The 13,095-nt window shown below is 37.2% G+C and overlaps 1 protein-coding gene across 1 annotated transcript; it reads right to left on the reverse strand.

Annotated features, from left to right (window-relative positions):
• Window positions 1-7,448: 7,448 nt before the first annotated feature.
• LOC113284093 (chlorophyll a-b binding protein of LHCII type 1-like) lies at window positions 7,449-8,589 on the reverse strand. Its single transcript, XM_026533495.1, has one exon. The coding sequence runs from the start codon at window positions 8,510-8,512 to the stop codon at window positions 7,709-7,711; it is 804 nt and encodes a 267-aa protein (XP_026389280.1). The 5' UTR covers window positions 8,513-8,589; the 3' UTR covers window positions 7,449-7,708.
• Window positions 8,590-13,095: the final 4,506 nt, after the last annotated feature.

Raw genomic sequence — 13,095 nt, forward strand, 5'->3', positions numbered from 1 at the left:
TGTAGTTGATGTTGTTTATATAGGCTTCTACTGGATTAAATTTATCTATCCATGAAGATCCTCAGCTGTGTTCTCATTGGTTGTGGAGTTGGCACCACCAATTCAAAAATCTGTGGGTTTTTTTTTTCAGCCACAGAATGAATTGGATAGGGACAGTACAGACTGATATTTTGAGGTTTGCTGTCGCAGAATCCCAATTTAATGATTCCATGAATTGGAAGTTACCTACTACTCTAAATTACTCTTAAATCTTAATGCAACTTCTTTCAAGAAGTTTACTTGCATGGCTTGAAATATGGTGCTGTAATGCAAATCAGGTAAGGATTGGATAAAAATCTGGCGAGACAAAACAACAACAACAAAAAAAAAAAAAAAAATTTGTTGTAGGCGCAGGCTAACTTCTCAAACCCAAGGCCACAGATCCTGTATGCTTGGGTTGATGCCGGGTTAGTCAATGTTCAACTTTAAAAACTGAACTCATGTCTACTTTGTTTGCGGTGTGGGGCTAAAGTCTTGTGAGAAAAAAGTTAGGAACTTGAATTCCTCCTTGAGGCGTGAGGTCATGAACTCGATTCCTGGCGGAACCATAAATAATGCTGAGTGTAGAGACACAAATCAAACAAACAAAGTAATGGAAAGAAATCCGTCGATTTTCGATTTCAAAATCACAGTATAAAGGGGGTAATGTTGGGCATTTTGGTGATGCAGCACCAGCTGTTCAAGAAAATGCCCCAAAGATTTGATGTAGTATTATGTTAATTTGATTCAGTTGCAAATGAAGAAGAAAATTTTGGGTTTGATACATGGGATTATGGGCAACGTGAACTTGGCTTAAGGACACGCTGATGCTGCGGTGATAAAGACAAAGCTCCCGAAGTCGATAGCGTAAACAAAAAGGTGCATTGCTATCTTATCATCCTTCCTTAAATTTTCTACTGTTTTTATGCCATCTTATTATATTACTCACCATGTATTCATAATATGCTTATCTCAACTCAATTTGTCACTCAAGTTAATTCATATATGAGAAACGAGTTCGATTGTTAGGGAATTCCAACGTAGTATTGAAATGGAATGCTAATACATACTCATTTTTTTGTAATACGTTTTTATTAGGAAGGAAAATACTGTCATGTTAGGATTATATGCAGAAGTAGAACTCGTCTGGACCCTCACTTTCATTTCTAGGCCACTTTTTTTATTTCTTGCAAAACTAGGCAAGTTAAACGGATTCCATCCACTTTAACCATCTCGGTCAATTTATCGCGTTGACTTGTCAATATCTCGCCAAAATATCATATAGGGAGATCTCATACATGTGGTAAGATTACTGAAATGTCCTTCACACGTGTGTGTCAGTCACGTGTTCGATCTCATTCATTCTTCTTCTTCTTATCTTCTTCTTCTTTGTTTTCTTCTCCTTCCGTTTTCTTTCTTCTGCTCATTAGTGAAGAAAAAGGGTTTGATAGAAATTGAGAAGCAAAGTAGATTAAGGTTCAGTTTGTGAAGAAAGTATTGATGGTGTTTGGTAGTGATGGTTTCGATAATCGAAGACTAGGGTTGAATTCGAACTGAAATTGGGTTCTTGGTGCTGGTTTTGAATGATTCTGCTGATATCATCCTCCGTTTGTTTTCTGCTGACTCTCTGCGAGTCGTGTGTTATGTCTATCTAAGTACATCAGATGTTGAGGTGGTATGATTGTTGAATAAGATGGTGTGGTTGAGGTTTATGAAGAAAATCAATTAGAGATTTTACGGTTTCTGGATTAATCTGATAAAATCAGAGTTAGGGTTTGGCATGAAATTGAGAAATGAATTGAGATCTTAATGGATGAGGAAAAGAGGGGTTGTTGATGAATTGATGATATGAAGCAGTTCTGGGAGAATAGTTGGGAATTGAGTTACGGTTTCTGAGAAATGGAATCAAAGTTTAATTTGAGGATGAATAAGAAGAAGTTAGAAGATGGGTTTGTTCTAATTGATGTTTGATTGAAGCTGTCCTGAAGATGAATCAAAGAATTAGGGTTTGCTGGTGATTTCAGTTATATGAGAAGAGTATGTAGAACCTGTTGATGCTGAATTGATGGAAACAATGAAGAGTAATTCAAGATTAAAGAAGATTGGTGGTGGTGCTGGAGTTGTTATGAAGATTGAGAACTGTTGGTGATGATGGGAGTATTTTGGTGTTGGATGAAATAATTTGGTGGGATGTTGTAGCCTTGAGAAGAATTGCAGGATCCAGTTAAGAAAGAACAAGAACTGAATTATATTTGCTGGAATGGATTTATCTTGAGGTAATTGTTCTTCTCAGTGAAAGGATTGTATGAGATGCATGAACCGTAGATTGGTGGTGTTGATAGCTAGAGAATAGTGGTGTTGTTTGTGTAGATGAAACTGTAGGTGTTATGGGATGGCCTGAATGAATGAGATGTTGCAGGAAGTATGGGTTTGGTGAGATGATTTTGAAATGGTTATGAAACTGAGAATGAACCAAGATGTGTATTTGAAGTTGTATATACTGATTTGTGTATGGCATACATATTCCAGGCTCCGCTGCTACTGAAGTATCCGGCTAGTCTTTCAGTGACTGCATACTCATACTTTTTTGGTGCAATGTTTATGGTTATTGCTGGAATATCTGCCACCGATGGAAATACTGTCTGTACATTGACACCATCTGAGTTAGTTGCAGTTTTCTATGCTGTAAGTACTTCTAATCAGGATTTACTATTTTAGTTATATCATGTACTGAAATTATGGCTAAGTTAAGTGTACCAGTTTACCCCTGGTTATGACCTTAAGAAGCATGATTAAGTGCCTTAAAATGCACATCGTGCTTTGTTTGCAATATTGAGTTTTGAAGCAAAAACAAGTCTGTCTTGTCTATTTGGTTATCGAATATTATGGCTGTAACTACCATTATTCCCAAGTTGATGTCTGTCTTGTCTATTTGGTTATCGATCAATGTAGATCTTTTCGATTCAATCTTTTAGTTTCGATTTCACAGAGTTCCAACTCCATTGCACTGTACTCATCTCTAAAGTTCTCCTGAAACTGCAACATGATTTAATAACACTCATCAGGGAAGGCATAACTTTATATGCATAACAGGTTATGCAGATACTCTAAACAACGCATAACTTGTCATGCAGTCAAAGTTACGCAGTTATGCATAGTTGTTTTTACTGCATAAGCAGAACTGCATAATTGATTTTACTACATAACCAGTTATGCATGATAAGCTACGCAGTTATGCATAGTTGATTTTACTGCATAACCAGTTATGCATGATAAGCTACGCAGTTATGCATAGTTGATTTTACTGCATAGCCAGTTATGCATGATAAGCTACGCAGTTATGCATAGTTGATTTTACTGCATAACAAGTTATGCATGATAAGTTACGCAGTTATGCATAGTTGTTTTTACTGCATAACAAGTTATGCATAATAAGTTATGCAGTTCTGCATAGTTGATTTTACTGCATAACCAGTTATGCATCGTAAGCTACACAGTTCAGCATGTTTGCTTTTATTGCATAACAAGTTATGCATGATAAGTTACGTAGTTACGCATAGTTGTTTTTACTGCATAAGCAGTTATGCATAATAAGTTATGCAGTTCTGCATAGTTGATTTTACTGCATAACCAGTTATGCATAATAAGCTATGCAGTTATGCATAGTTGATTTTACTGCATAAGCAGTTATGCACATTATTTTTTTTTGGGCCTGCGCCTAAGTTCGCCTAACGTAAAAGACGAGGAATAGCTGCAGATTCTGCTATTTATCTTTTTTTCCACCCTTATGCGTCGACCGTCTCGAAAGTCTGAAGTCTCAAATACTATACTAAATTGTAAGCTTTAGGTTAGGCAATTGTCTGGGTTAGGGCCATGTTCCCATTCTATGTCACTATTCAGAAGGCAAAAAGGGCCTTTAGTCTCAATGCCATTCCCATTCTTCGGACTTTTCTGTAATGTCTGTTGCATTCATTCCGACCGGTGCAGCGTTGCTTCTTTACTGATGATGTATGCTCAGGCAATTCAATGAGTTCAGCAAGCACTGAATGTTCAATAGATTTGAAGGACTAAAACGTCTTTTTAGCTAAGAAGATATGGACAGCTGGAAGATAACTGCAACTAACTTTCCATCCATCACTTTTGGTCAAAACTTGCCTAGTCTAGCAATAAATAAAAAAAGTGACCTAGAAATGAAAAGCACCAAAAAAACGGGCCTATTTTTGTAAAAAGCCCGTCATGTTATTAGAGACATTTCAGTAACAGGAGCAAGATTATGCTGTCGATATGTATAATCTCCTTTCCCAACACAAGTAGTTAAGGAAACCAATATAACCGGTCGATATAGTCCATGCGTATGTAATTGGAAAATTTCTTGTTTGGTCCTAAGCCCATAAGGTTATTTATAGTAGGGTCCAACCGGATTAATTAGTTATCTACAGGTCCATATTTAACCAAAACATGGAAATGACCAGAAACTCCTTATTGTCAAACGTGTGTGCCTGCACACCTTTAATATCTAATATAATTCGATATTCTTCTCTCTCCCATAAAGAAACCTAATTTATCTACATATATAATAAAAAAAACATAGTAGAAGACCAAGATGTTCTGATTTGTGAAGTTTGAGAAGAAGTCTACATATGTGTTTGCTGAAAAAGTAGCATAAAATGGTATGAATTAGTAGTACATATATGATGTACTGAAAAAACCCTGTTTTATTTTAACCAATATGATACATTGATAGTTTTTTTTTATCTTTTACTGTTCAAATCAGAAGCGCAACAATTTTTTAGGAGATATATTCCCTATTACATAATTCAAAAACTGATGAAAGTTCTTGAATAAGAAATCAACATCATGAGCTAATCCTTATTTGAAGAGGACCAAGCAGCAACATCTTCTCCAGGAACTAAGCATATGCTAGTGGATAAAAAACCTGCAAAATATAAGAGTACATATATGATATACTCTCAGAAACTAAAAAGCTACACAAATTGCAACCGAAAAAAAGGCTCAGAATTTTCAGTACATAACTTCCATACTCATTAAAAAACCATTCTTATGCTTACATATACGAATCTGTGTGTTAGACACTATGAATTTGCAGTACATAAATGATATACTGAAAATAAAACTAGTTAATTTGCAGTTAATAAATGGTATACTCAAAAAAGTTCCTAGTGTTTGGATTAGATATAGACATCTTGAACCTGTAAATGCGACCAAAACGTAACAATATTGACACAACCATGATGAACAATGGATAAAAATGAGTAGTACATGCAATATGCACTGATTCAGCTAATTACAATTCTAGATAATCTAATGTATTAAAAAGCAATTACGAACCGTACATATATACACGAAACATTGAACACATCAAAGTAATACTGCTCTCGTACATACAAAACATTGAACACATCAAAATAATACTGCTCATTTTACATGAAACTAACCTGAAAAAATTATCAATCGAATTACAATCCACTACGACGAACAACAACGAACCTGTAAAAACAAAACAAAAAATCATGTTACCTTTAGGTAATCCATATATGAGTTGCTGATTCATTATCTAAATCAACTCCAAGATAAGAAAAGACCGATGAATCTACAAACATAACAGAATTAAATCAGTTCTTTTTAGTATTCCATATATGTACCTCTGATTTATAACTAAAAATCAAAGAACATAGTTCAGTATTACACATACGTACTCATGGATGGAACCCAAAACTCTGAATAAAGCAGAATCAAAAAAAGTTTCTATCAGTACGCCATATACGTACTGCATAATCATGAACTAAAAATCAACTTCATGTAAAAAAGAATTGATGAAACGATGAATATAACCGAATCAAAGCACATATTTCAGTATTACACTTACATACTCATGGATCGAACCCAAAAACAGTGGCAAAAATCTGATTAAAACATAATCAAAAGAATTTTATATCAGTACGCCGTATACGTACTGCCAATTCATACACAAAACCAAACTGTAACAAAGCTAAAAACATAAAAGCGTCATGAAAATCGATTTGATCTTCATAATACAATCGAAAAACAAATCAAAAGAAGAAAACAAACAAAATAATCAAAGAAGATGATTAGAAAACATACCTGGAACAAAATATCATATATTTATTGTTGGATCAAACAATCTCAAACAACAACAAATTTATTATTTACGTCTAGATCTGAACTATTTTCATCAAAAACCATCAGTACATCATATATGTACTGATGTTTAATACACAAAAACAAACTAAAAACCCAACAAAATGAAAGTAAAATATCAGATCTACTAACGAAATGTATATAAAACATGATTATCTATCTAGATCCGAACTAAATATGAGATCTCCAACAACAGACTAAGATGAATTGAAAAATCAACATAGGAATCAAATATAAACCAAATACCTTGACTAATTCTTAGCTGATTTTCTTGATCTGTAGGAAGCAACAACTTCATATACAATATCTTATCTCAATTGATTTCGCCATTAGACTGAAAATCAAATCCAAATAGTTTCAAAAAAATATGAGACAACGTTAAAACTAACTAAATCTCGGCTAATGAAACAAGATTGAAATAAATAATCTCGCGTTCGACGATTAAAACCCAAGAATTTTTTCCTTCTTCTAGATGCTCTCCGATTTGGATCTGAGAGATTGAAATGAAATGAGAAAAAATGAAATGAAATTTAGTTACCTTGTTTTTATATACATGAGGGTGTTTTGGGAATTTAAAAATATATATCATGTATCTCGCACATGTATAGGACCTGGGAATAAAATTTTAGGTCCAATTTTCTTTTTTCTTTAAAACTTTGGACCTCATGTTACTGGGCTTTTGTGGGTGGACCTGCCACTAACTAGTATCACTAAACTAGTACCTATAGGTAATTCCTACTATGTAATTTCCCTCTTATACTACTTCATCATCGACTAGTATAAGTGTGAAATTAATTAACCTCTACTAGCATCAAATGTTATGGTCTTATCACTAAATCATACTGCATTGCTGGATTCGTCAAAGATGCTTCAGAACTAGAAAAAATAAATTAATTGAACTGCCGAGGTTCAATTCCTAGTGTTTTAAGCTTTATGGAAGCTTAAAACTGCTCAAGTTGCAGTAAGAGTATAAGTTAATGATTCGGGAACCAGATAAAAAATTATGGTCTGATGGCTAATATTTTTCCAGAAGCTATGACAGTTAGGTAATGATGATGGTATGACAATTAGGAGTTTCTAGGTTAAATTTCATGATTTCTCTGATTTTGTTTGTGAAGCTATGGCTTAATGGATGAGCAGTTGGTGCTAACCTTGTATATTGGTAGCTTTATTCTTTGGTAGTGCAATGCTCAAGAATAACAACCAATTAGAATTGCGACTTCTGACTTGGTTTCCATGGTAGTCAGATCTTTGAAATTTATCAGAACACTGAATTATCTGAAAATTTGATAATTTTAGAGTGATACAAAAGGATGACTAAGAGAACCAAATTATCTCCAAGTCGCCCTCGCATTTTTACGAGGTACAGAAAATAAGCCATAGACAGAAACACTACATAGACCAAACGCAGCTACATACTACACAATTTTACAAGCTAAATGAATGTACAGAGGATATTAAAGAAATAAAGTAGAAACCAAATGCCATTCTGCCTTTGGTATGCTTATTTTCACTTCCCGGGAGCGAAGTTGGTAGCGTATGACCAAGCATTATTGTTCACTGGGTCAGCAAGGTGGTCTGCGAGGTTCTCTAGAGGACCTTTGCCAGTCACAATAGCCTGAACAAAGAACCCAAACATGGAGAACATAGCAAGGCGCCCGTTCTTTAGTTCTTTTACCTTTAGCTCAGCAAATGCCTCTGGGTCCTCCGCGAGTCCTAAGGGATCGAAGCTTCCACCTGGGTAAAGTGGATCGACGACCTCACCTAGTGGACCACCGGCAACTCTGTAACCCTCAACAGCACCCATAAGGATGACCTGTGTGGCCCAAATAGCTAAGATGCTCTGTGCATGAACCAAGCTGGAATTTCCCAAATAGTCTAGTCCTCCTTCACTGAAAATCTGAGAGCCGGCTTTGAACCAAACTGCTTCGCCGAATTTGACTCCATTTCTAGAGAGGAGTTCAGGGAAGACACAGCCCAAAGCTCCGAGCATCGCCCACCTTGAATGGATCACCTCAAGTTCGCGGTTTTTGGCAAAGGTCTCTGGGTCAGCTGATAGTCCAGCAGTGTCCCAACCATAATCACCAGCAAATTCACCAGTTAGGTAAGAAGGCGACTCACCAGAAAAGGGACCGAGGTATTTGACACGGTCTGGACCATACCATGGACTTCCTGAAGAAGCAGCAGGCTTCTTTGCGGATGTCTTTCTCATCGAGATTTTGCTGTTGCTGCTGGATCTTACATTTGTTGGGAAATCTGTTTGTGAGTTTAGAGTCACAGCTTTCCGTGCAAATGATGGAGATGAGAGAGCCATTAGTATGCTTTTTTTGTTAGCTTGAAAATGAAAGATTACTGAAGATGGTATTTTAATTTGGTTGAGTTAAGACTGATGCAGTTCGGGTTCTTTATATAGGCTACTATTGTTGGATTATAGGATTAGATATATCTATCCATGGAGATCTTCTGCTAGGTTCTCATTGGTTGTTGAGTTGAACACCACAAATTCAAGAATCTGTAGGTTTTTTCCTCAGCCACGCAATATATGTTCACATAGATTTTTTGTCTGCATAATGAATTAGATAGAGACAGTGACTGATGCAAATCTGAATTATTAGTTGATATTTTGAGATTTGGGTTCGTAGGACTCTGAATATGTGGATGAGAGTGAGTGGATAAGTAAACCAAGTACAAGCAACTATAAAAATACGAAAAAGGTAAATCAACTCACAAGACACAAGATTTATACTGGTTCGACCAATACATACGACGTGTATATATTGTCTACGTCCACTTTGAGCCGCACCAACTCAAATCCATTATGAAGAAAAACGATTACAACGTCGTGTGAATCCCAGCAAATCCTTGGTTACCCCGCAACAATTACCCGAGATGATAACCTTGTCTCTTGTTCCTCACCAATATGCTCTCACAACGAAACCCTAGCTTTAGCCCTAAAAGCTATACAAGAAATCTCTCACCGATCTCTTAATCGTTTTCTACACAATACAATTCTACAGGGCCTAATTACCTATATATATAGGTTACAAACTTGGCCACCAAGAATTATAACCGGTTTAGGAAACTCCTTTCCTAAAATATCACGGCTAACTTTAGATAATAATTAATTAGTCTTCAATTAACTAACAAAGGTTATGTTCACAACTCTTGTTTCATCTATCTTAATATAGAATGATTTGACAATGATACCAGAACCCAGAAACTCACTGGTTTGTGATACACTGAAGTCTCTAAGGAGAGTATAAGCACCAGATGAAACTGAAAATATAGCATTAGAGGCACTCAGACCCCCATACGATGATGAGTAAAAATGAAGCACAACTCTTTTCCAACCAGCAGTATTAACAGGAAAACTATAAGTGAATTCAGATTTGAAAATTCTTGCCGTCATATAAGGTATGTCTGGAACACCAGGGGTTCGGCCACGGTGAGAAGCGTTATATGATGCTGACGTGTTCAACTCTGAAGCTGCATGCGTACTCTGAACCAAAATTGGTTCGCCACATCGTCTCATGATTTGTAACTTCTGTTTCTGTGCCACAGTCCAAGAGAATGCTATCAAGTTGAGCAAGATAGGTAGAATCGTCAGCAGCAGAAACTTGATAGATCAGATATAAGACGTAGAGAGTGAAGATGAAAAGAAAATGATTTTTGCTGGTGTTCTTCATGGAAATAATTACAGACCAATACAACTCAAAATATGAAGTATACAAGTAGATGCTCGATATCGGTAGCTACAACCTACAAATGTAAACAAAAACGTAGCTGAACCTCTTAATTAACATAAGAAATCCTTGTTTTCTTTGTTTAGATCCTGTTAATAAGATCCAATCATAAAGGACTAATTAAGATCACAATCTGCTAGATAACGGGAGCAATAGTAATTGGATTTTTATAAGTTATTAGAATGGTTCTATTTCCAAGAATAGCTCTAGTTCCGCATGGCAAACCGCCTTATATGAAAATGTGCTTCAATGCCCAACATATTGTTTCTCCTCTTAAAGCGTTACTGGTCGTTTTGAACGATAAGAATGATTTATACTTTCCCATATCCAAAACCGCTGAAATTGCACAGGTACACCAAACTCTTCAGGAATCTTCTGATTGAAGAGGTTATAAAAATCATGAAAACGATGGGATTTTATAAAAACTGGATTGATTTATCATTTTCTATCTTCAATCCCCAAGTTGATGCGCTGGGAAGATTAATTCCTATCACCTTGTCAAATTTATAGAGACTGATGTCGTTGAAGTCACACGATTGGCGAAGGCTTTATCAGCTTCACCCTAGTTGTAGATTATTACTGGGATTGTCAAAGGTGTGGAAATTCTGATTGCATTTTGGGGAACTATCATAATGCTCCAAGCCAAGGTGCTGCGCCAAATCTCCATAAACATCTTTTTCTGTAAATGGGTGGACACTATATCTCAGTCCTGAAGGTACTTACGTCGATCCACGTACGGATGACAAAATTGCAAACTTCCACTTGGCGAATTGCTCATCAGGAACCTGAAATTCCTTATGTACTTGCAATTTTATTGAATCTTGAGTCTCGCCTTCATGTATATATATGCTCCTTTTGTGAAGTGGGAAACACGAAACAAGCGATCTTGGGGACCAAATTGCTTCTCCTTCTCTAGAATCTCCTATGCCCGTAGCGCTAGGTTACCAAAGTAGTGATCCCTAATGTTCTCAACCTTCTCGATAAGCGGAAAAACATTTATAATCCTATGGTGGACAACATCCAGCAATCTCAGTAGCATCTGAATGAGATGACTCAACCTTTGTCTTCAGAATATTAATCACGTCACCAATTGTACTTTGTTTTGGAAGTATAACACTATGAACGACCGCGTCATCTTTTTTTGCATGATGGAATGCAACCTCTAAAGTTTTCAAACCTTCGAACTCAGGTAAATGAATGTCCAAGACTTCGTAATATAAAATATTAGATGTCCGATGGTAGTGAATCAACATTTCATACAAGTTGTTAACACCTTGGTACTTAATAGCTTCGGATATAGGTTGTTGAGAATAAGGGTTATTAGTGGTAAACCTGATCTTCGTTGGGACATCCAAACCAAGATGGCGAGCAACTCTTTCAGCGACATCATAATACCTTTGACAACTCTAAAAAAAATCATCTTACATGGGCTTCTCCAATGATCGGAAATGCACAACCTGGCGGTTATGAGCAGCTTTCAAAAAAGAAGGAAAACCGGGATAGCTGCAAACGCCATACTATTAGCTGAAGCGATCTTCTGGAAGCAGATAATGTCCCCATTTACAAGATATATAGCGATGAATGTGAGAGTCTTGTCTATCTGCTTACACATTATAGTGGGCTCAGACCCTAATTCTACATAAAGTTCTATTTCTTCATCTGGGGAGAATCCAGCCATCTCATTAAGCTTTTTAAGAAGTTTCAAAGGCTTGTCACTTCCCTTCACAAAAGGTCGCCAAGCATAGCGAATTTCTTCTTTATCCGCATCATAAACCTTGAAAAAAAAAGAATATATTTTTTTGGGATTGTTTGAGGGTGAAAACAGTTTCTGCTGAATTTGGTAATTTCGAGTGTGTGAGTGAGAAACGAGTCTAAACCCTAAACAATGTACTGCAAGGGAGTACTTTGATTCGAGAGATCAACATGTACAAATCCGGCCTAAACCAAGAAATGGCCGTTCCAGACTTTCTTCGTTCACAAAGTGGAGGAGAATGGTTGGTCTAGGGAGGGAAACGAGGAGAGTGTTGATATCAGAATAGTTGATTCGGGAAGAGTAGTTGTTTGACGACTTGTATCAGAAAGTGGAAAGCTAACATATGGGAAAGCTAACAAGTGATTTCTGAGTGTGGTGTATTCTCCTGACCAAAACTTGTGTTTGGTGTAAATAGGTGAGACCTATTTATACAAGTCGCAACGAAACATACCCTGGTCTCCTAAGAAGTGGAAACGGTTGAGTAAATGGAAGAAAATGGTAACGGGTAATGCCTGGAATTGATGTTTCTATAATGAAGGAAACGTTTCACCATTACTTCTTGTATTTACTAACCGCCTCACCCTTATGAAACTTTCCTGTAACGGGCCGCACACTGTAAACCGCCAGACCAATACCCTGATGAGCATCCCCCAGTTTATGACATGTTTTGATGTCTCGAGTGTTTTCATGGAAAACTTATAACATATTGCTACGTGTGGCGTGGCCAAAGGATTTGGCGTTTGTAGCCAAGTTGGTGCCGTGACCAAAGAATAGGCATTGTAGCCAGGTTGGTTCCGTGACCACAGAGTTAGCATCGCAGCCAAGTTTGTGCCGTGACCAAGATTTAGAATCGCAGCCAAGACATTGCCATGAGCCGTTTGGTGGCAGGTTTGTATGGATGAGATTTGCATCTCAGAAGGAAGGGTAGCCGTAGATTGTTGCAACCTTCGTTTGGAAACCAGCGTCATGGTTGCAGCGCTTGCATGCTCTTGGCACGACCAAATTAGGATTTTGGCGTCGTGGCCAAGATATTGCCGTAAATCGTTTGGTGGAAAGTTTGTATGGCTGATATTCGTATCTCAGGAGGAAGAGTGGCCGTTGATTGTTGCAACCCTTCGTTTGCATCCAGTGGCATGGTTTAGGCGCGACCGAGCTAGGATTTTGGCATTGTTTAGGCGCGACCAAAACTAGGGTTTTGGCATAGGTTAGGTGCGGCCAAAATTAGTGCTTGACATTGGGCCAAAAGTGGCCATGCGTTTGATGGAAAGCTTATGCGGCTGAGACTTGCATCTCAGGACGAAGGACGGCTGTTGATTGTTGCAACCCTTCGTTTGGCAGCCAGTGGCATGTGGTAGGGCCGGCATGGCTTTGGCATGTTTTAGGCGCAGCCAAAATTAGGGT

The sequence above is a fragment of the Papaver somniferum genome, chromosome 5, assembly GCF_003573695.1.
Source record: "Papaver somniferum cultivar HN1 chromosome 5, ASM357369v1, whole genome shotgun sequence".
Taxonomy (NCBI): Eukaryota; Viridiplantae; Streptophyta; class Magnoliopsida; order Ranunculales; family Papaveraceae; genus Papaver; species Papaver somniferum.

What these genes read in the sequence shown, in the direction of transcription:
- LOC113284093 (XM_026533495.1), bottom strand. Translation starts at nt 8,512, where the DNA reads ATGGCTCTCTCATCTCCATCATTTGCACGGAAAGCTGTGACTCTAAAC.